The 24,687-nt window shown below is 40.2% G+C and overlaps 1 protein-coding gene across 8 annotated transcripts in view; it reads right to left on the reverse strand.

Annotated features, from left to right (window-relative positions):
• PPFIA1 (PTPRF interacting protein alpha 1) overlaps positions 1 to 24,687 on the reverse strand; it is a 56,882-nt gene that overhangs the window by 18,987 nt on the left and 13,208 nt on the right. For 5 of the 8 annotated variants that reach the window (XM_081891202.1, XM_081891199.1, XM_081891203.1 and 2 more), the window contains exons 3-19: positions 17,864 to 17,965; positions 15,829 to 15,993; positions 13,876 to 13,950; positions 12,746 to 12,847; positions 12,223 to 12,444; positions 11,332 to 11,478; positions 10,389 to 10,523; positions 9,621 to 9,704; positions 8,899 to 9,030; positions 8,236 to 8,298; positions 7,308 to 7,387; positions 7,031 to 7,178; positions 5,194 to 5,417; positions 3,879 to 4,113; positions 2,406 to 2,435; positions 1,423 to 1,574; positions 792 to 964 (exon numbers count right to left, since the gene is read on the reverse strand). In XM_081891202.1, coding sequence (XP_081747328.1) covers positions 792 to 964; positions 1,423 to 1,574; positions 2,406 to 2,435; positions 3,879 to 4,113; positions 5,194 to 5,417; positions 7,031 to 7,178; positions 7,308 to 7,387; positions 8,236 to 8,298; positions 8,899 to 9,030; positions 9,621 to 9,704; positions 10,389 to 10,523; positions 11,332 to 11,478; positions 12,223 to 12,444; positions 12,746 to 12,847; positions 13,876 to 13,950; positions 15,829 to 15,993; positions 17,864 to 17,965 — 2,269 coding nt within the window. The remainder of the gene's footprint in view (positions 1 to 791; positions 965 to 1,422; positions 1,575 to 2,405; positions 2,436 to 3,878; positions 4,114 to 5,193; positions 5,418 to 7,030; positions 7,179 to 7,307; positions 7,388 to 8,235; positions 8,299 to 8,898; positions 9,031 to 9,620; positions 9,705 to 10,388; positions 10,524 to 11,331; positions 11,479 to 12,222; positions 12,445 to 12,745; positions 12,848 to 13,875; positions 13,951 to 15,828; positions 15,994 to 17,863; positions 17,966 to 24,687) is intronic. The other 3 variants (XM_081891201.1, XM_081891205.1, XM_081891206.1) reach the window with 1 other exon arrangement.

Here is a 24,687-nt window from a genome sequence, read left to right on the forward strand (position 1 = left end):
GGGAAGAAGTGCTGCGCTTCCCGCTGCCCCCGGACCTCTTTTGAAGCAAGGGGCTGCGGGGAGATCGCTCCCCGCAAAGCCTTGCTTCAAAAGAGGTCCGGGGGCAGCGCTTCCCGCTGTCCCCGGACCTCTTTTGAAGCAAGGGGCGGTGGGGAGAAGCGATCTCGGGCGCCGCGGCGTGCAGGCGCACTGCTCGCTCCTCTTTCCCCGCAGGCGCCTTCTCTCGCTCTTCCCACGGCACACCAGGCAAGGTCTCACGGCACACCAGTGTGCCGCGGAACACCGGTTGGGAAACACTGATTTATACTACTTATATACCACTTGGAAATATTTCTAAATAAATCCATCTACTTAAGAGCCCACCCCTAGTTTCCTTGAAATACTCAGTGGTGGATGCTGTGAATTGACCCAGATGGGTAGGCAAAGGCCAGGGACTGCTTGTCACAGCTTTGGGGTCTCATGGCAGTGAGGTGCAAGACAATGGTGCTTACGTGATAAGCAGCACAAGTAGTATTTTGAACAGCAATCAAATAAATATAAAATGCTTACTAAGGTCAGCTCTGGAAGAATCACAGTTATTTGCCTCAGATCTAAAACCTTTCATTTTGGATTTCTGCTGAGACGGTCATCTGCATAGCCAAGGACACCAACTTCCACTTATGCCTATACTAGCATAGGTAGGTGTAATCTGCATACCACACAGCTAGGACTTCTTTACCTTTTACCCTATACAACAACAATTAGCCTAAGAATTGCTGTGCCTTCTGTTCTAGGTACAATAATGCACCAACCTTGTCCTCCGCTCTCTTTGCTGATCTGTCCAGGTCGACCCTTTTCTTTCTTACCAAATAGGCGCCCGATTGAGGATTTTATCCCCTTCTTTTTAGGGGCTTTGTGAAGGGAATCTTGGCTACTATTACTGCTGCTGGGATTGCTTACTTGTCCATCTTGAGAACCTGTGGAACTGTAGAGCAGATACAGTTAAGTCTATAAAAATATGCACTATACACATTTTGGGTTATATTCAACACAGTGCTAAGGAAATTAGTCTGTCCACACAAGTATTTCTGTGAAAGTGTCTTCGGGATTTTCTGTTTGTATTATATTTTCTGTTTTGTTCTGTTTCAAGTGTACACCACCCAAAAACAGTAATAGCTGGTATAAAATTCTGTAAATAACTAACTAAATAGCAAACAATGGAAGTAGAAGTCTGAGGAGAAAGGGAGCCAAGGAGGAGAAATGGGAAGTTGAGGAAACACACAGTATGAGCTGTTGGCAGTCAATGAGAAATCCTGAAGCTAGGAGTTTGCATCCAAGGACTCCAAAAAGCCAATATCATATACTGATTTTATGTTATGCAACAAAACAAAACATAGGATGACAGTCTTCAGTTTAGCTATATTCTATTTAAACATAACTTACTTTCTTAGATCTCTTAAATCTTCATGGCTCACTGTATGCAAGGCACCCTTATAGGTTCTATCTAAATGCAGAGATCGAGGTGAAGAGGGTGGTGAGGTCTCACATTTTATTGTAGCCTTGTCATCTCTAACTTCTTCTCTTGAAACTGGAGACTGCAAACAAACACAATTTAAGTATTACTTCATCTCTAAGAGGCAGAGTACTCACAGTAAAGATTCTTCGGTGTTATAGATTTTATAATTTCAATAGCTGTTACATCTATATGCTTCCGTTTCAACAAAGAAAAATTGTATGCAATGATACAATATTTTGTTCTAACCAAACCAAGTTAGTGTATTATCTAGGGTCTGCCAGTTTGCACAGAACTCATATTTCTTGCAGTTATAAGCATTTGAAATAGACTTTGGTGGAATCTGAGATTAATTCTGAAGTCAATGCCCAGAATTCAGAGGGGTATTTAAACAGACTTTTCTTCTCCATGGACATGCTTTGAGCATCTGTTCCAAGTTCTGATGGTATGCATGTACTATTTTCTGGCATGGCTCAGGTTCCTTCCCACTTTGCTTTGGTAGAAACCTGAAGTGAAGAATAGGACTGAACTTCTACCTGTTCTAATATCTGCTCTACTGCTGCAGGGATTGTAAGGGGATTAATCAGCCATGGAGAAAATACACAAGGAATACCTACTACACACAATGCAAACATAGCTCTTCAACTGGAAGGGAAGACATTCTAAATGGCAGGTATGTAGACTTCATATATCCTTATTTGTCCCCCACCTTCCCTTAATTGCAAAGTGTTACCACAGAAATAGTATAGGGAGATGAGCACACCTGGCAAGTAAGGGAGCAGTGGAGGTCTGCATGGAGAACTCTTTGTTCTGGTCATGCTGATCAAAAACCATTTACATTTTAAAAATACAGTTTAGTTATACTAGACTTTATTGTTCAAGATTCCACAGAGATTAATGGCTGAAGATTTACCTTTCTATGATGTTTCCTTAAATCACTAGGCTGACAGAAGCATGCAAAGAAGAGAAATTAAGATAAAGCAGGTATTTTGATTATTCAAACTAGAAAGCATGAACACACGGAATGATTTTCGCAGTTATAAAACATTCTCCGGGAGAAGACAAGCCATATGCTCTATTTAACCTACTCATGAAACCACTGCTCAAACAGACCACTTCTCTATACTGAAAATATTTAAGCATAACCCTGGAAAGCAGCATTTAAGATTGATGCAGACATAATGGGTGGAATACCTTAACCATAAGTAAGGGATCACTCTAGAGTGTAAATTACCTTCATGTATTGTTGCTGCAGTATCACACGTCAGTTTTAAAAATTGGATTCTTAACGTTGGTTAAGCATTGCTATAAATGCCTTTTTTTTTACATGAGGGATTATTTTTAACTAATTTTCTAAAAGCCACAAAAATAAAGGACAGAAGTAGAGTGCTCTTTCTGCTTCTTCTACCACGGACCAAAATGTTGGAAACCTTCCATAAACATTGGTTTCGAGCTGAGTCCCTTGGAGATGACCAAGTAAATTCTCATTTCTCCTGCTTGAAAGGTAGGAAATGGGAATCACAATCCCCTCCCCTTGCTGAACCTTTCATGTTAAAGCTGAGCAAAATGCATTGTAGAATTAAGGAAAAGGAATAGCACAAGCAAGAACAAAAAGAGTACCCAAGGCCCTGGACTAGAGACCTTGGAGGGAAGCCAAGAGTGATGGAAAAGCCAGTTAAGAGTGGAGTGCAGTGTAAATGTGATTAGTTGCAACTCTATACCTAGAGTGGGTGGTGCTGTGGTCTAAACCACTGAACCTCTTGGGCTTGCTGATCAAAAGGTTGGCAGTTTGACTCTGTGCAATGAGGTGAGCTCTCATTGCTCTGACCCAGCACCTGCCAACCTAGCAGTTTGAAAGCACACCAGTGCAAGTAGATAAACAGGTAAATAGCATTTTTATGTACTCTGGCACTCTTCATCGTGTTCCATTGCACCAGAAGCAGTTTAGTCATGGCCACATGACCAGGAAAGCTGTTTGTGGACAAATGCCAGCTCCCTCGATGAGCGCCGCAGCCTATAGTTGCCTTTGGCTGGACTTAACTGTCCAGAGGTCCTTTACCTGTATCTTTTCTCTACCTAGAAGGATGTAGCCTTGGACACCTCTCAGGGACTCAACTCATGTTTAACATTCATGGTAAGTTTCCAACATTCCGTTCCAAATTAAGTGTGCGTGGGGGTGTGTGTCAAAGTTGAACATACACTAGACAACTTCTGATGGGTGGGTTAGGTGGCTGCATGCTACAAGCAAACAGTCTGAAATTCCTGATAAAGGTGACCAGTATGCAAACACAAGAAAACAAGACACACAGAAAAATGGGGAACAACACAAGACCTAATCATAGGGATTTCCCCCTGGGGTGTGTGGGAGGAAAACAGAGACACTTACTAGCGTCATGATGCCTAGTCTGTCCACTTCTCGAGCAGGACTATGTGGCATTCGTCGCGGGGTGGAACGACCACTGCCAGGTGGAGAGGAGCCAGAAAGGGAGCCACCAGGAAAGGGAGGAGGGAGAGAGCTCAATGACCGAAATCGGCCAAGATTCTCTAAACTCCCACTACCAACACGGCTTTCAATTTCCTCTGCTCGCTGCTCAGTGTTTTCCTTTTCTTCTTGTATCAGTCTAAAAAGAAAGAAAGAATGCAATTCCTTTATGCAATGTATCTGCCACAAAAGACGCACATTTTATCCAATGTTATCAAAGCTTCACTGCCATCAATTAACTTTTGCTATTTTCATCAATAATTTCATCAAGTTATGATAAGCTGTTTAAGGGTACAGTTCAAGGTTCTTGAACGGCTTAGTTGACAAACAAATCAGCTCCCAAACGGTGATAACCTGGAAGTGTTCCGGTTTTCAAACGGTTTTTGGAAGCCGAATGTCCGACGCAGCTTCCGCTTGAGTGCAGGAAGCTCCTGCAGTCAATCGGAAGCCGCGCCTTGGATTTCGAACGGTTGCAGGAGTCGGATGGACTTCCGGAAATCATTAAGTTTGAGAACAAAGGTTCCATTGTACTTCTTTACAAGTCCTCATGAAAGGTACAGTATTACTACTGGAATTCTACTGAAGAGGTACTCATTTGGGACTGCACCCCACACTGTCCCTTCATGGATATATGCAGTATTTGATCTAAGAGAGACTTCTGTGAGGAAATAAAATTGTGAGGCTATTTTTGCATTTTACCCCCACCCTGCAGCCTCTGTACTAACTCCTACACTGTTCTCTGCATATATATCCTTTGGGGGGGGGGGATTCTTCAAGAGTGGCAGCTACTATTAAAGCTAGGTAGGGACATTAAATTTACTTAAAGCTCTTTTTCATGAAAAATAATTTGCTGCTTGTCTTTAAGGCAAATGATTCAACACTCACAAAATAACCAAATACAGCAGATCTTAAATTTTTGCTTTGTGTTCACAGACACAAAGTAAAGATTCATGCTGTTTGGAGAAGCCATGCTACTACCACAGCAGTTAGAAATAATCACATTGAGTTAATTTTTCAAGAACTCTGGCAAACTGACAATGTAGAAAAATCATGTCTATATCCATACAAATGGAAGAGCACTGGGTAAATTAAACACACCTATTGCTATAACTTATGTGAACGAAAAGAAATGAGAGTAAACAAACTAGACGTACAGGAAGAATACATTCTCACATCAAATAGTGGAAATTTAAGTAAATGATACAAATGTATACTGTACCTAATTTCATTGTTGATGGCATCCAACTGTTCCTGAAGCATCATGGCTAAAGTCTGGGCATCTGCCTGACCACTAGGTGACAAGATGTCAACTGAGCTGAATATTGTTTCTCTGTCATCCTCACCGTCTGAGATATCAACATCGCTCTCAAAGGCTTGTGCAACATTTGCCAACACACTTGCTTGTTGCGCACGCTCCCAGTCTTGCTCATTAAGAGTCTGAACCTGTTTAATATATGTGATCTGAGTTTTAATTGCAAATTTCTCTCACTTAACATATAGATAAGATAGACAGATAAAATCACTAAGACTTAACTTACATGCTGCAGTAATCCACCAAGGCAGCAATATTAAGAATGCAATAAAACCAAAACAATAATTGTAATATCATGTTCATAGTCATTATTATTTCTATCAAATAAGATTATAAAAAATCAAGATATAGTACATAAATGCAACATTATGTAAGTGAAACAAAAGATAATTCCATTATTTAAGTTTCTTGAATAGCTTTGGAAACTTCAGTTTTTTAGATGAGAATTTTATTTTTGTCATGACCTCATTCTAGCTGCCTAACAGTAATCAGCAGGGGGGGAAGGACATCCAAAATTCAGTAATCCAGCTTCCCATAATTAACTCAGTGTGTCAAAGCAGCAATACCATGTATTTATTACTTCACACAAATAATTCAAATCCAGCATTTGGAACTAGGTGCACAGCTTTAGCTGGTAGGAAAAAGAAAATGATCAGACCACTCTGTTCCTTCATAAAGAAATTTCATATGGAACTTCTACATATCTGAGTTTCCTTGGTCCAGAGGGGTCCAAATTAGATAAGTAATACCATATTTTTCGCCCCATAGGGCACACCTAATTTTTTTTGGGGGGGGGGGAGAAAGAAAGAAAAATTATTTTTCCCCCAGGCATGGGGCTGGGGCGGGGGAAGCCCAAGCTTCCCCCGACTCCAGCCCCCAGAACAGACTGCTATCTGCAAGCCTAGGGAGCCCGGCGCGACATCGCGCTGGTCTCCCCAGGCTTGCAGAGAGCTGCCTGAAGCTGGGGTGCGCGCCCCAGGCTTCGGGATGCAGGCAGCTCTCCGCAAGCCGTGGGAGCCCGGCGGGAACTCCTGCGGGCTCCCAAGGCTTGCGGATAGCTTCCTGAAGCCTGGAGAGCGAGAGGGGTCAGTGCGCACCGACCCCTCTCGCTCTCCAGGCTTCAGCGAAAGCCTGCATTCGCCCCATTGGACGCACACACATTTCCCCTTCATTTTTGGAGGGGAAAAAGTGCGTCCTATAGGGCAAAAAATACGGTAAATCATTTTCTTTTTTCCTCCTGCATGCTTTTTGCTTCTTTTCATAGCAACACCCCTTTTTTGGTTTGCGCTAGCCTGTTATTCTGTTCATGGACAGTTCTTTGACCCAGCAGAGGCTTCTGTGAACAAGGGAGAATGAGACTATTTTATTTTATTTTCTTATTCCTCTTTCCCTCTGCCCCACCAGGGTGGGGTTTGGGGGGACTGTCCAGAATAGCATGGGAGGGCTGCATAAGAAAGGGGAAATTGCAAAAGAAACCTGTCAATCAATCACCCTCCCTTTCCCTTCCATTCATGAAAGCCTCCGCTGGATCAAAAAGTCACAGAGTTTTAAGTCACATTTTGCAAGTAGTACTTTTGATCCACCCTCAAGTCTTTGATAGTCAAGAACATCTTCAAACTTGTTTTAATATGGACCTTATTTTGTATATATAAATATCATTTCAATAGGCTTCTTATAGCTTTGAGATGAAAAACTGTGTGTTAAAACATGCTATTATAAGAGTGCTTTAACAAAAAGTTCATACCTTTGAAGGTTCATCTCGCAGAGCTGCCAAACGTCCTTTTTGTGGACGTCTTAACACTGAGGTGCTATAAGAATCTGTTTGATTGTCAGCTATGGCTGAAGGTGCCAGTGGATATCTGAAATCTGGCACACTACCCAGATGTGGTCGACTGAAACCAGAGCAGATACCATATTTTGCATTAATAAGAGACACTCTCTCAAATGTCAGTAATTTAGACACACGCATTCATCTAGCAATACTTTATAATGAAGAAAGGCATATGTGTTGTAACTTATACCTATGATGAAGGGAAGGGCCTCTGATCCTCATCTGGTCATTTTCAGACCTCATTGCTTCAATGTTTAGTACTAGTTGATCCTACAAAGAAAAGCAAGTAATAAATTCCTTTTACTGTTATATATTTCTTTTCAAAACATAAATCACATACATTGGTTCATAAGGTTAGTATTGTTTTGAATTTCTAATATTCAAGGCCCATCTCAATGAAAAGTTTTTTCAAAAACCATTTTGATCAACTGTCCCTCACTTACTTATTATTTCTAGAATGGCTCTGAATAACTATGAAATTTCAAAGGACAGGGGAGACTGGGTCTATTCCTCCCTGCACCCCAACAGCTGGGATGGCTAACCAGTTTTGGCTTAAGAGCCACATTTACCTTTGGGCCAACCCTCCAGGGAACCATATGCCAATGGTAAGTATACCCACCCCAGGCTCCCACATGCACAACTCCCCCTCCTCAAATAATCCATGCAAATTATCTGAAGGGGGTTATAGACCCCTCTTCTGTCAAATGATCAATCTGATGACTGTAGAAGGGGTAATATGTCAACGTTAGTACTGCATCTACTACATTTTTTCTTTTTGCTACTTCCACCAACATCAGCGGGATCGGGGGGCAGAAAGAATTACATGGGGGAGGTGTAATTAGGCCCCAGACTGGAAGTTAGCCACCCCTACTGTAAAGAGAAAAAACCTCAGCAAGTTTCTGGGAATGTCTAAACAAAAAATTACTCCATTACAGATGTATGCTTTCCGGGTATTAGTGATCCTTGGGCTTTTGCAGGATGATCTGTGGTACAATCAACTTCGAAGCAGGCATTTTTTTTTAACAGTTGTGGTAATTTATTCTTTTCCTCATGCCTAATTTTGTTTCACTGCTTTACAACCATGGTATAAAGTAATGCATTTCATTTTCAGTCAATACCTTTTCATTCTGAAGCTCTTCAACGTGTTTCTTAGCATTTTCAACTTCACGAACAAGAGCATTCTGGAACAAAATTAAGTTCATTAGGATTTAAGAATGTGACCCTTTGCAATACTTAGCATTTTAAAGTTCTTAAATACTACCAAAAGGTTATAGATGTGAGCACCTGCTTGTTTAGCTCTACTTGTTTGCCTCTTTGGCTCAATTTAAGATACATGAGCTCTTGTACACTCTCCTTAAATAAGATAAACATTAATATAAGAGAATTACATATAGTTCTTTATCACCTGGTTCCAGGGTGGTGTATAATAAAATACGCTTAACAAAAGATCCATCCATCCATCCATCCATCTAAAGATCCATCCATCTATCTACAAGTAGCCAAAGCTGTAAAAAGAGCAGCAGATTGCAGAGCAGGAGCCTCACACCACTGTTTTAACACACTTAACACAAAAGGTATATTCCTAGGAGAAGTTTCTCTGCCCATAACAAAGTAGTAGTGTTACCACAGCTGTGCACTAGACATCCCCATGGTTTATATAGTTCTTTCGCTGGCTCTCTGTCTTGCCATAAACAGCAGGCTAAATACCCATCAATAAACTGGTAAACTACAACTGAAGCTGCTGTTGCATTTCAAGCAACATTCATAACATTCACAATTACCTTATCTTCCAGGGCAGCCATTCTTTCTTTAAGGTGAAGCTGAAGTCTCTCATTGGATTCAGACAAAAGTTTATCAACGGTATCAGATAAACGTTTATTATGCTCTTCATTCATTTTCTCTCTTTGTCGAGCCTAGATTTTGGGATGTGCGGGAAAAGGGCATAATAAGAAACAAAGTGAGTTTATGAGCATTTGTACACATCCAAAAGCAAAAATCACATAAGCCAACTCTTTTTTCTGTCTCTAATTTGTAGAAATAGTGAAGGTCCCAAAGTTATTGTGCTATACATATTTTTCACGATGCTCTAATTTATAGCATAATATATATTTGCTTTTCCAGACTGAAGGCTGAGCCTGCCCTAAAAAAATAGCAATGTGATTCTGAAGAATATTTATGATGATAGTTTCCAGAACTTTTAGCCACTGATAATTTTGACAGCAGCTGTACAAGAGGTCCTTTCACTAAACATGTTCTCTAATTAGTTATTTAAAAATTTAGTTATAGGAGCTGACATTGTTCTAAGAAGCAAATTCACCCACCAGTGCTATTGAATATTCAAGGCCTATGCAGGTACTTCAAGTAACCAGTTAAGATAAAAGCTTGCCCGTTCAGTTCACTTTATGAGGAATATAAGCCTATACTTTGCATTGCTAACCTGATTTTTTTTTCAAGTTTGAAAGTAGGGTGAGGGGAGATGGTAGTCATCACTGCTTTAACATACCCTTAGCAATTCCTGATTTTTCTCCTCCAGCTGGGCTTCCATCTGCCTCAATCGTTCTTCAATGTTACCATGTCTTTCTTCAGCCTATTATAAATCATACTGCTAATTAAAATTTGAAAATTCACCCAGAAAAACTATTAGCAAATGAGAATTTTGTGATTTATGCAGACTGCTATTTCTGTTCACACACTGCAATGGAATAAAATACATTGAACACTGTTTCTTCCCTACTACCTTTCATTTTAATGGTTTTTAAAAAACCATGCATGCAGAAATAGGGATTAGCATCACTTGTACAAATTTGGCCTTCCTTAGCTTGGATTATGTTCCAACTGTTTAGCTAATTTAGCTGCAGAATTCCCAAGAGGCAAATGTCAGGTAACGAAAGACAATAAGGAACAGAAAAGGTGGTAACAACAGCAACAACAACAACCACATGAAGACTATAAAAGGCAGCCAATAATCCATTTGTAAATACTGGGCATAACATTGCTTACGGATATAGTTTACTCCACTAGGAAATGCAGAAGGACTTTATAATGCAACACCTACAGCTGACACAAGAGTTGCTCAAGCAACCTCCAAACTATAAAAACATGAATTGTTTTATGTTACAGAACTAAGAAATCATATAAATATAAAGCACTATGTCAAGCTATTTTGTTAACCCAGCTGGGGGTGAAGGGTGGGATTAGAACTAAATTGCTAAAAACAAATTGTTTCCGCTGAAGACACAGTTTTTCACAGTACAAAGTATCACAGCCCTACCTTTGTAAGTGCTGCAACTCTCTGAGCCAGTTCAGCCTCCACCTCTGGCAGAGTCTCGGCTTTTCTGAGAGTCTGCTGCAATTTTTGCTCAGCTAGTTCCAGTCGCTCCTGTAACTGCCTGTTCTTATCTTCACTCTAGCAAGGCAAGAAAACCATTAATTTACTTATAACTCCATATATTTTTCCAAATGTTACTTTCAAAAGCTCTTTTTATTGGTACTGAACAGTCATGTTGTGAGAAAAATTGTGTGAAATTGTAGAGAATAGTTTTTATTAGCTTCCAAGATCATGGAAGTTGTCTCGCACACAACACAGCTCACAAACGCAGATAATTTTCATGAGCAACATATGAACATGGAATACGCGTTTCAAATGGAAATTCAGAAGTTCATTTCCAACATACAGTACACTACAAAAATAACCAAGGATGGAATGCTACTGTAAACAACAGGATACAATTTTTAAAATAAAAAATAAGCTCCTAATATCATGCTCTGTTGAGTTTACCCATGGCCATCTGTACAGTATACAAGCCATTTTTCTGGTTATAATTAGATATAACTAATTATCACCAGCAAACTGAATATTTTTACCTATTGTGCAAGTCACTTACTGAAGTGCAAGGCTGGCAAATTTTCTTAGATTATTTCTTCCTGCTGCTGTCCCCCAGGTGATATTCCAACCCCCTTTTTCCTGAGGAACCCTACCCCAGAAGCAGTTTCTTTGGGGAGTACATGGTGGGAAAGCTCAATTGCACAAGTGGCCTTGTTCTCACACAACTGTTGCATAAAACCAGTTATTTAATTCTTTGTGAATGCATGGCATTCTACCTGCACTGCTGCAAAGTTGTCTCTTTCATATTTCTCATATCAAGTACGTTAAGCAGATTATGGGGAGCTATCACAGCTCGATAAAGTTTTGCTTTATAATTAACAGTTTCTACCTGTCGGTGCAGAGAATCTTTATTAGCAATTTCGTTTTCAAGTTTATCATTGAGGTCATGCACGGATGTAGCTTCACGTTGTGCAGCGAGGTAGCGTTTTTCAAGGGTTGTGATTCGCTCTTCCATATCTTCCTTTTGAGCCATTGCCTAAGTTGTAAAAATTGTAAGGAGATTAAGGAAATACATAGTCCCTAAGTGTTAAATAGTCTCTCTTCATTAAGTGTGTTTAATAGACTATCTTGAGAAATCAGGCATGGAAATATAAGAGTGATCAAAAGATCCTTTGAAATAATTGCACCTTTATTTTACTTTGTGGGTCTTGACACTATGCAAGTTGCCAATTCTTACTGATCTTAACAAGTTCAAGATCAAGATTTGCAAAAGTTTCCAATCTCTGATAATATGGTTTGGAAAATGAGGAGTGCTTCAAAAGAAGTTGTGATAAGGAATAACTGTAGGTTGTTCCAAGCAAAACAGTCAAGATTCACAGGGGTAATTGTAAGCTTTAAGCCTAAATAGTTATTTGAATCCCTAGTCTATGTATATACTCAATACCAAAGTATGTGATGTGGTTACTTTAGCCCTTTTAATAGGAGGTGCTCATCTTTTCAAGATCCACCAGTAATCATATTAATCAGGTGCCAGCCTATGCAGAAGTTAATAAAAACAGACTTGGATTTCCCCCCGATCAGAACATTAATTTATATGGCTGCCAAATCAAGATTCACACTGCATGTAAAACCCAGAAAAAAAGAGAATTTTTGAACAGAGGTTCATACAGCCAACTATAAATACAAGTTTTAAAATTCCACTTGAGAGTTTATTAAAACATGTTTGCTCAATCCTTCCGTTAGGTCACATGCAAAACATTTTAAACTGACATTTCCTTACCTCTCTTACATCTCTTTGCAACTTTGTGTTCATTTCTTCAGATTTTATTAGATCTTTCCTAGCGGTATCAAGATCTTCTTCCAGTTCTGCTACTCTGTTAGAAAGGGCCGTTATACGTTCTTTCATTTGAGCCTGCTCTTTAGTTTGCATCTCTATGACATCTTGAAGTTCTATTACTTTAGCAAGGTCTTCATCATGACTTAGAGAGCCATTGGAAGATCTCTATATGGAAATAAAATTATTATTTTTAGAAGACAGTACAATATGATGTACTACATACTACCATAATTTTTCAAGTTAAAGCTATCATAATTCAGGCATGATTAAGGTCTGCTCATTTACTATTTCCTAGGAGGAAAAGATTCAAAAGGATGAGTCTCTGGTCTCATTGCCAGAGATTCAAGAAACAATGAGTAAATCAAACTGAAACCATGTTTATTTAAAAATGGTGTTTTCTGTACCACAAACCCGTTACCAGAAATGAAGAGTGAACAGGGCCTACAAGACCAAGGTTTCCACCTACCTTCCCATTAGTGCTAGGTGCATTCTCCTGATCATGATTAACATCAGGCATCCCATCAGCTTGAGTTCTTTTCTGATTGTTCTGTTCTTTCAAAATCATTAACTGAAAATGAAATTAAAGTATTGTTTCAGTTATGGTAATAAAGGATATTAATTCAGAAATTTAAAAAGGAGCAGTTAACAACATTTGCAAAGATGGAAATTCTGCATTTATGAATGAATAGGCAACAGATATACTACCACCCTCATTTTTAAAGCAGAACTGGGACTGATTTCTGTAATCTAAATAAGATTATATTTCCTCTAAATAATTTGTCAAATGGTAAGCTTGCCTTTGAGGAGTACTCAACTGTCAGACAGGAAACCTTCTGCAAAACAAATGATCTATGACTGCCATTTACTTAATAAGTGAATGGAGTTGGGTGAATTGGCTCTTAGGACTGACTGAAACCTTGCAGTGACATGTCCACAGCTGAAAAGATTGCATTTAGAGAGAAGACTCCATGGAAAACGTATTCCCAACATCACCAAGCTGCACAAAGTCCCTATCCAGCAGAAGACAGAGAGGGGTGCTTCTAGCTACCCCACCCTTTGCCCTTGGAAAGCCTTCAAAGAAGCTGCTGCAGGAGAGGGACTATGAGCAACATCAAGGGAGGGGAATTTCTAGGACTAAGGTGAAACTGTGAAACTCCCTTGTTATTTTTGTATGAATGCTGCATGCTGTTTAAGTAATCTTGTTATGTATATATAGTATAGGAATGTGTTTCTGGGTATGTCATTATATTTTTGTTTTGCTGTGTATTATGAAATTGTTAATAGGCTATAGTTTTCCTATGCTATGATTTGGGAGTGTGTGTTTGAAATGCATCCGTTTCTTTGTTGTAAGCTGCTTTGCGTTTGAGGGGAGAGTTGTCAGAAAGCGGTACACAAATAATAAAGTGAATGAAGACACACTGCTTCACAAATATTTGAATCAGTGTTTAGAATTGGCAGCAGGACCAAGAGATGCAATGGGAGCAGTTCACTGATTCGAACCCTTTCCTTTCAGTCATAGTTCTTTGGGCCCCTCAAAAAGTCAACAGCTCCTTCAGAGCTGACAAGATGAGTTTTTGTTTTAAGGAAATGACCTACCTCCTTGTGTGTAGTACCCAGTTCTTCCTCCAACAAGCTACATCTTTCAAGGGCTACTCGTAATCTTTCCCTTACCTAAAAAAGATAGAGCCAAGGTGTGAACACAAGCAATTCCAAAACTAAACTGTGCAGAAGTTTGGATTTACATGCAGTTATATATTTATTTTTGGCAATGAACATTATCTTTAAATTCTTAAAAACAATGAAGTAACAACCGAAACATTTCTTCCATTATCATTGGAATGCCAAACAACAAGCAGCTTATGCAAAATCAATATGGAGCCAATATACATTCAGAACTCCTATTTCATTTGCAGGCAATGAACCTCTGGCTCAGACAAGCTTAAGAATATAGTATTAGCTATACTACAGAAATGTGGACTGGTAACAATATCATGGTTAGATAGGATGAATTGGTTTTAAATATATTAATTTTATCATATTGTATTTCATCTTTTTTGACTAAACAAGCATAGAGATTGGTTGTTATAACAATTAAAATATAAAAGTTTCAATTAATCAATATGTCACCTGTGAATACTCTGTATAAACCTTATGGGTCTGGATCCAATAAAGCCCAAGCATAAGGGTAAATCTTGATCATGTAGAAGGTTCTCATTTCCACAACCCAACCCACCTACAATCCCTACACCACATCAAAAGTCTTACTCCATGAGCAAATTTCTGCTCACAATCCTTACAATCAAAGCCACCGTCCATGGCTTTTCTACTAATGAAATATTTGCTTAAAGACCAGGTGTGCCATCTGATGTTAGTCACACTCAGTAGATTAATTGAAATAAATGAACTTGTTTATTGATTTGAGTAAGACTGCTTACTCAAAAGATCTGAGTAAGATTGCTTACTCAAAAGGCTAAATGCCCAGAACTTCCCAAAAGCAAGAGATGGAAGCTACTGAACAGAACACCGAATGGAAAATAAGGGCACAGTTCAACCAAAGTTAAGGATAAGCCTCTTCTGAAGTCATTGGGACTTCAACTGCTTAACTTCAAATTTCACAATGCCTATCCATACTGTTTGATGGACAGTCATATAGTCATACTGAACTGGATCCATAGAAAAAGCACACAGGAGGCAACTGGATAAATTCCCTGCCTCCTGTCTCCCTCACGACCCACTGTTTTCAGTGATCCCCTTCCCCCTCAGCCCCCTACATCACAGCCCACCATTTCAGAAGGGTGTCCCAACCCTCAGAAGGGAAAGAAGTCAGGAAGGGGACTTGAAGAAGCTAAGCTCTCTCTTGCATTACAGCATATACGTCTAACAGTATTAGGATAAGCTGGCCCCTCTGCTCTTATCACTTCTTTTTTCCCCCTATGTCACAATTTAAAAGTGGCACAATTTAAAAGTGGCACAGATCCCACCCATCACCCAAATGCATTAAAGTGTTTTCATTTCCTGTCTCTTCCTCTATGCACATACCAAAAGCTGGGGGAAAGGGAGGAAGAAACAGAATGAAGCAAAAAGGGGAACGAAGAGTTGAACGAAGCGGATGAAAAGGGACTGGGAAGGCACCATAATAAAAGATTGTCGCACTCCAATTTGACATTGCCACCACTTTCCTGGCATCTATATTTTGGAGTAGACAGCAGTGCTATCAAGCTTCAACTGAACAAAAGTAGAGGGCAAATGTTATTCTCACTTTTTCTGTTTGTGTTACCAAGGGGACTGCCTCAGAAAACCAATTCACTGGCTGACACCTGCTTAGAAAGGTAAGCTAGTTATAACAAGGTAAACTTACAAAGGTAAGCTAGTTATTACCAAGACAAACAAGTTTTACAAGTCAGCCAGCTATTTTTTCCACTTGCATTTATTACTTACATGAGTAATTTTGAACGACAGACTGTTTTTACACTAATGTGCTTAATTAGTTTGCCATAACCATTTATTATATATTTCTCAAATAATAAACAATGCACTCAGTACATTTACCTTTTCATCAAGGGCTTTGTGGTGTTCAAATAGGGATTTTAGTGCTTTGAGAACTTCTACTTCACTAGATACGCCTGCTGGAGATTGAGCCTGTCTCTTTACTACAGTCATTCTAAGAGATCGCTCATGCCGGGAGACAAGACATTCCAAATGCTCTAACAGCAGCTGAAAAATAACCAAAATTTAGATGAGGAAGACAGATGAATTCCATTCTAAGCATCTGAAGAGAAATGCTATGCTATTGTTTGAAAATAAAATCATGATGCAATGTGCACCCCAAACCCACAATGATGGATTGTTTATGACCACATGAGTTACAGAATTCTGTTTGTCTTAAAAATGATCTCTTTTAACTTTGACTGCCTGAAAAACTATGTAGCCCAGAAAGTTTCATGGCAAATTCAACTGAGGGGAAAAAACATGTACTTTGCTAACCAAAAAAAATAGGAAGTAGTTGCAGAAGCCACTGAGAATAGTTCCCTGTTAGGCCATATGGGTTTTTTATCCCTACTCCCTTTTAGTTTACAAATATACTCCTGAATACTGGGAATTTTCCCAAATAGACAGGAACTGCTACTGTGTTTTTAGATGGCTCTGTCTTGCTGCTAAATTTGCTGGTGTGGTATTGCCCGAATTTGATGAAATAAAGAATGACAAAATTGATGATTACCCAAAAGGTCAAAAGATGATTCCTAAGATCTTGAGCAGTGATACATTTCATTTGGCTTTATAAAGGAAATCCAATGACACTTTCAAAAAAAAAATTCTTTACACAGTTGAATCACAAATGCTCTAATTATACTATTATTACCATACTGAAACATAAGTGGGTTAATCCTGAATAACTAGAAAGATTCAATGGCAAGTAATCAACTACTGGCACTGACTACCAAATATAAATTCAAGCTGATTCTCAAAACTATGCCTGGAGGAGTAAAGATGATGAGATCTCCAAGAGCTACCAGTCCAAACATGCAAGCTTTTGGTTGCACTCCTGGGGATTTCCACAACTCAGTAAAACAGTACGTTTAGCTAATAATGTTATATCCGAAGCTTACGATGGGCAACACTGGCAAGAAATCATACCTGGTGGCAATTTATGATTATGATTTCATTCTGAAACTCTTAAGTTCAGCATTCAGAAAAATACATTTGACTGGTAAGGACAAATTCATACTTTATCACACAGGAGTCATATTTGCTGCATTAACACCAAAATTCACTGTGTGGAATATGTAGGTACAAAAGGAAGATATCCATTCCCACACATGTAGTAGGCATGCACCCATGAGCCACTCTACTACATTTCCCAGCATAAATTCATACAGTCATACCTTGGATCCCGAATGCCTTGTGAGTCAAACGTTTTAGCCCCCGAATGCCGCAAACCCGGAAGTGAGTGTTCAGGTTTGCGAACGTTCTTTGGAACCCGAACGTCCAACGTGGCTTCCGCAGCTTCTGCTTGGCTGGAGCTTCCTGCAGCCAACTGGAAGCAGCACCTTGGTTTCCAAATGTTTTGGAAATCAAACGGACTTCTGGAACGGATTCCGTTTGACTTCCAAGGTACCACTGTACTGGGTTAGTCTGCATGCAACACCAGGCAATAACACTGTTTGGTCATCCTTGGGCTGTTATACTTCCTCTTCCACATACATACTCACAACTCATTTACTAACTTCCTGGTTTGCAGCATTTTTAGCTCAATACAGCTTGCATATAACAACTTACTTGTTATACACATTGCCCTATTAGTGCAATCTGTGGCTTATCTGATTTTGATTTGATGGTTGTATATTTATATTATTTATTTATTTATTTATTCATTCATTCATTCATTCATTCATTCATTTATTCATTCATTTTTTCAAGCCTTGCACATCCCAAACATACATGCCACACCGAAGCACCATATTCAGAAAGGTAAGAGGCGTAGCTTAAGGTTCTATCCATTCACTTCCCCCTTTAATTTAAAAAGCAAAGTCAAGAGCAACATTGTATGCAATAGCAACAAAATGATATCAGATAATTAACTAACCCTTGTATTATTTCGTTCTGCTTTCAGTTCTGCAATTTCTTCTTCCCTTTCAAGGAGTTGTTCTCTGCAAACATTAAGTTCTTTAGTAAGTGCTGCAAACTCCTAGAATCGAAGCAAACAAGAATGAATTCATTATTAATACATCCAAACAAATGCATTACATGTTAGGCAACAAATAAAAGAAAAGCAGCATTATGCTAAGGTAATCCTACTCTCATCTCTTCTACCAACTTCAATTTTTATAGAATGGTAGAATATTAATGCTAGTAATAAAGTTAGCAAATTAGTCCTCCTGTCTCCCACCACCGAGCAAAATGAATTTCCCACCTGCTACTACACCATTCTGTTCCATTTAATAGCCCTGCTCAGTGCATCTTGCATTGCCATTACATTTCAGGGCAGGCCTACCCATTCCACCTCCACTGCCTGTCTGCAAAACTCAGCTATAGGTTTTCCACTTTAAAGCAGGCTGAGACTGCTAGCAAAGAAGCCATTCACTATTCACTTAACTACAACCCCCCAAACTCACTTCCAGATGGAAGCACAGTCTAGGAGCCCTTGCTAGGTAGAGAGGAAAAAAGCACCCAGAAAGAGAAGGGTTAACAATTGACCTTCTTGCCCACTTAGCCACTGGAAGTCACACCTTCCTCGCCTTGATTTATGGTAAAGAAACATCTCCTGAGTTTTGAATACATCTGGTGGAAACAGAATGTGTGTTCTACCCTATGTTTGTTGTCAGGAGTCCATGTCATCAAACACCTGCCAAGGTTATTGCCTCAGCAAGCTTTCTGGTCCAGTTCTGCTACTCCTTGCTGTTGCTGCACAGCCATCGGTCCTCTCTAAGAGAGCAGGCAGTGACAAGAGGAAGAGGAGTGATCTCCACTTCACCTTATCACTCTCTCATGCTAGCTATCTAGACTGGTCCAGAAGAAAGAGGGTTAGTGCACGAGCAACAGTAACTGAAGCCCAGAAGAAGTATCCCCACTTGGGGGATCTTGCTCAAAGATCTACCAAAACCAGAAAAGGACAAGCGCTACACTTACAACAAAAATTGGCCGCATGGTTGTAACTCTTGCCGTCTCTTATTATGGTCATAGTTAGGCTTGCAATGGATTGTCTTAGGAAAAATAATTTACTAGCCCTAAGTTGGGGGGGGGAGGTCTAAAGATCATATTTTAGGAGAATAATGGGCAAACCTGGAGACAAAGGTGTGTGTGTGATCCAAGGCAAAAGTGGGTAGAATAATGGATATGCCTCTTAACCTTTGTACAATAAGATAGCTCCTAGCCACACAGAAGCCAGGGGTTTCTAAATGCACCCACCTGCCTCAAGGAGGGTATGAAGGAAGACTGGTGAGAGTTGCAGCCCATGGAGAGTTCCAAGGTCCAAGGGCCACGTAAAGGCTGGGGTGGGGTTGGAGGGTCACATTCAGCAGCTGGGCTTGAGGTTTCCACCTCTCTTTTAGAATGGGGGTGTATCCTATATTGCCGTTTCAGTCGCACCACAGACTTCTGATTGCATAACAGAACACTGAAGATCAAGAAGGTAATCAGGAAAGCATTTGTGGAGCTCATTCAGCTATCCTATGTAGAAAGTTTACAGTGGTGCCTCGCAAGACGAAATTAATTCGTTCCGCAAGTCTTTTCGTCTTGCGAGTTTTTCGTCTTGCGAAGCACGGTTTCCCATAGGAATGCATTAAAAATCAATTAATGCATTCCTATGGAAACCGCCTTCAGACCAGGTCTGGGGACAATCTGTCCCCCGACCTCTTCTGAAGGCTGGCGGGGGGCGAAAGTCTTTGCTCCCCCCCCCGCCTGCCTTCCCGGGACAGCGGAGACTTTTCCGCTGTCCCGGGGGCTTTTAAAATGCTGGGGGACGGCAGCAAAGCCTTCACTGCCGCCCGCCAGCATTTTAAAATCGCCCCGGGACAGCGGAGGAATTCTCCGCTGTCCCGGGGCGATTTAAAAGCCCCCGGGAAGGCAGGCAGGGGGACAAAGACACCGCCAGCATTTTAAAAGCGGTCCGGGATAGCAGGGAAGCGCTTCCCGCTATCCCGGACGGCTTTTGAAGGCAGGTGGGAGGGGGAGCAAAGACTTTTGCCCCCCGCCAGCCTTCAGAAGAGGTCCTGGACCTCTTCCGAAGGCGGGCGCGGGACAAAAGTCTTTGTTCCCCCTGCCTGCCTTTCTGGGAGAGCGGGAAGGCAGCGCTGCCTTTTCCGCTCTCCCGGAAAGGCAGGCAGGGGGGAGCAAAGACTTTTGCCCCCCGCCAGCCTTCAGAAGAGGTCCTGGACCTCTTCTGAAGGCTGGCGGGGGGCAAAAGTCTTTGCTCCCCCCCGCCTGCCTTCAAAAGCCGTCCGGGATAGCGGGAAGCGCTTCCCTGCTATCCCGGACCGCTTTTAGAATGCTGGCGGTGGGGAGCAAAGCCTTTCGCCCCCGCCGGCCTTCCTGGACCTCTTCTGAAGTCCGGAGGGGGGGAAAAGGCTTTGCTCCCCACCGCCAGCATTTAAAAGAGGTCCCCGAGATTTCCCTATGGGCTTTCGTCTTGCGATGCAAGCCCATAGGGAAAATCGTCTAGCGAAGCGTCGCAAAAACCGAAAAACCCTTTCGTCTTGCGGGTTTTTCGTCTTGCGAGGCATTCGTCTTGCGGGGCACCACTGTATATAACAAGGCTGATCTTTACTGCTGTACAGGTGGTGCCCTTCCATTCTAACTGAGGTTATAAAGGGGCTCATGCCCCTACTTCCAAGATATTTCCTGTCTATACTCAGATTCAGCTGGACTCCCCCTTGTTATTTTTGGTGAATAGTTCAGGATTTTTTGTTTGTTTGTTTCAGAAGGCATCAGTTCCAACTAAGTAGATAATGTTTCTATATAATGACCATTTTATCTGCTCAGTTTGTCTCTCTTGTTCTTTAAATGGCTATTTTATTAAGTGTTATTGTATTCTATAAATGACCTTAACTGCGGCAAGCTGTCCTAAGTAATGACTATGCATTAGAAGGGTGGGGTGTACATATACATTCCATCTGTGTGAATATATGGCCTGTCACTTTAATATAGAAAACATTAACACACATTCCATATAATTTACAAATACCAATTTGAATGGCAATGCTTCTTAGACTTAGATGTAGTTTCATCAAAGTAGTACGACCACATTATTTAACAAACATTTTATGACAGGGTTTAGCCTCCAAGTGTTGTTGAATTACAACTTCCATCACCCCGATCACTGGCGGAATACTCTGCCAATAGTGATTCAGCAGGCACCTTTTGTGACAACTTTTAAATGCATGCTTTGGGGGAGGGGGTCTGTAAATTTTTTCTTGGCTTTTTTTTAATTGCTTAGTAACATAACATTATTATATATATTCTATAAAACAAAGAATACAAAACAACTTTTAAATGCATGCTGAAAATTTTCTATTCTGCCAGGCCCACATAGGCAGTTTGAATACATCTTTCCACAATGGTTAATTGATGTCTGTTTTTAACTTTTTAATATGGTTTATATTGTAGAGTTTTATGTTTTATTGTTCTAAACTGCTTTGATTTTTTTTAAAAAAATGACATAATGGTATATAAACATTTTTTATAAATAAAGAAAATCTAACCAAAGATGCATGCATTTTTTTAGTATGTATATGTTACGAGCAGAAAACAATGAAACATGCAGTTTTTAAAAATCTAGAATCTAAGATTATAAAAGCCTTTTGACTAAATTCAAAAGTCATGCATGCTTTCCCTTCTTCTTTTGTGTTACTTTATACCATTCATTTTGCATCTAGAATGGGAGACTTCCAGCTCATAAACAGCCAGATTTAATCTGGACCTTCGATCTGGTATCTGCTGGAGGAAACCCCTTCCATGAGTGCAAGGGGGCTAACTAGATTATACTCCACCTAAAGTTTAATACACTAGCAAATTAATACAAAATATACTTTGACCCTAAAGCTTCTCTAGTCACATATGAACAAGCTGTAAAAGTGTAACAAGAATGTGGATGGAAATGCCATTCTGTGAAGCATTTGAATAGAATGCAACTCAAAACAATATTTTCTTTTCAATGTATTTCAAAACACTTATGTTGCCAGCTAGGCAACAATGCTTCTTATGATGACTAAAAACAAATTATTGTAATGTTTTCAGCAATAAACCACATCCTGTGTTGTATATTTCATATATGCCTAGCAAGTTATATGCACATGCAAGATCATTTACAAGAGCGTTCAAATATGCATAGCCAGTTATAAGCACATGCAAGATCATTTACAATAGATTTCCTTAGCTTAACTGAGGTGATTGTCAAGCTTCAATAGATCTTCTTTAGAAATGTTAAGTGTTCTATTATGAAACTTCAGGTCCAAAGTTAACTGACTGAATGAAACACATTTTGAGTGAAATCTAAAATATATTTCCTCAATTTGACTGATGTGGGGACATAATACAGAATAAGTTGAGGATTGTGCAGGTAAAAATATTTAACTCAATTAAATTTCTTTATACCTAAAGAGTGGGACTCATTTCTTCATCTTTCTGACTGAATTTTTTATGAGTATTTATGGCAACTACTTTAAACATTCTTCATTCTTGCTATCTTGGAAATTGGGTTTTAGGATTACTGAAACTGTAGTACTCTGTAACTAAAGCATTACAACACTTCTGGATACAAATGTTTTTTTCCAGTACAAAAGCTTGGTATACATTACTGGAAAATGACAGCACTACTAGATGAATGATCTTAAATTAGCTTCCCACCACTTTCTGACGCCATATTGGAGACAGTCATCTGTCCAAGGGTACTTCTTGGATTTACACCAGATGCAAACAGTAGAACCATGTGTCATTCTACTGCTTGCAGATGCTTTGCATATTTTTATTCAATTAGACTTCTGACTTTATCTTTACAGATAAAAATAAGCATATCTCATGAACTATTTTGAGAACACAAAGATATCAATTACTTATTTTTAAAAATGGACTCTTTCAAAATGAACAGCAAAAAACATACTGTAGAACAGTTGAAATACTGCTGTGCATAAAAATTAGATAATTCCAGGAAGCATCACATAATCAAACATGCTTTCCCACAACAAATTCCAGCTATAACACAGGCCAAAGTTGCTGCTAGGGTAGGATAGACACACTGGACAACTGACAGTCTATCTCAGGGGTAGGCAACCTAAGGCCCGTGGGCTGGATGCGGCCTAATCGCCTTCTCAATCCAGCCTGTGGATGGTCCAGGAGTCAGCGTGTTTTTACATTAATAGAATGTGTCCTTTTATTTTAAATGCATCTCTGGGTTGTTTGTGGGGCACAGGAATTCATTCATTTTTTTCTTCAAAATATAGTCCGGCCAACCGCATGGTCTGAGGGATGGTGGACCAGCCCACGGATGAAAAAGGTTGCTGACCCCTGGTCTATTTGATACCAGTCAAATATTATCAAATATGCCAAAAATGTCACTGTTTGGATGTCAGCTGACCTTTTGTATTTCACTGTGCTGTCCTGTGATAGCAAAGGGAGCACAGCCTCTAGCATTCAAAGACTCGGGGCAAACCCAGTAGCACAGCAAATCTTTTCCACTACCTACTATAACATTACAGGTATCTCGGGCTACAGACGCTTCAGGTTACAGACTCCGCTAACCCAGAAATAGTACCTCGGGTTAAGAACTTTGCTTCAGGATGAGAACAGAAATCGCACAGTGGTGGCACAGCGGCAGCGGGAGGCCCCATTAGCTAAAGTGGTACCTCAGGTTCCTGTAAGAACTGTAAGAACAGTTTCAGCTTAAGAATGGACCTCCAGAATGAATTAAGTTCTTAACTCGAGGTACCACTGTATAGTACATTCAAACAAGAACACAAACAGTTATTACTACCTAGAGCAGAGGTTCCCAATTAGCTGATTACAGAGGACCCCCTCTTTTTCAAAAGCCAAGCCTCGGACTCCCTACTTTTGAAAATTTTGATAACTCTATGGTAGTTACCTCTGCAAAGCAATTTTTTGAACAAAATGTGGGTAGCCCCTAATAAGCAAAGGATTTTAGTTACACTAAAAAACAGACTAGGGCTGAGCAATATCTGGTTTTCAACACTGTGATATATCAGCAGCATTTTCAACATTGCAGTATTCTGATATATCATGATGTCTGAAATTGGAGATTCCAGGCGTTGAGGATGAGGGAAGGAGCAGCCGCGGAGATCAAGCCGTTGTCCATGGGGCAGCCAGCAGTGACAGCCAGTGAAGATGCATATCCACTGTGCCTGCTGCTGCTTTTCTGCTGACTGAGAAACACTGTTTCACCTCAGTGCCAGGGGATGGTAGTGCCACAGTGCCTTGAAGTGAGGGCGATCAGCTGCCCTGGTCTCCCTCAACGTGAGGGAAGGCATTTCAGATCAGAAGTGCCTTGAAACCGGCTTTCCTGCTCTCCGTCGCGCGACAAGCAGTATATTGCTGTGTCAAAATTGTTATTGTGGTATGATTTCAAATATATTTTGGCCAATTTATTGAAAAATTGCACAAAAATGACAAAAAATTAGTTGGGGGGAAGACAAGGGATGGAACCATGGATCCCCCTTTTTGGAAACCACTGACTTAGAGGATAGAGTATAAGGCTAGGGACAGGGGCACTTGCATTTAAACCTTGACATAGGCATTACTCATTCAGCAATCACATGCTCAACCTAACCTTTACCATAGATTTTTTCCAGCTATTAAACTAACAGGACAGTGGGTGGTCCATGTGCACTACCCTGAGCCCTGTTAATGTCATAGTTTCACAGTAACAGCTACAGTGGTACCTCAGGTTAAGATCTTAATTCA

Source organism: Podarcis melisellensis (assembly GCF_964234715.1).
Source record: "Podarcis melisellensis genome assembly, chromosome: 1".
NCBI lineage: Eukaryota > Metazoa > Chordata > Lepidosauria > Squamata > Lacertidae > Podarcis > Podarcis melisellensis.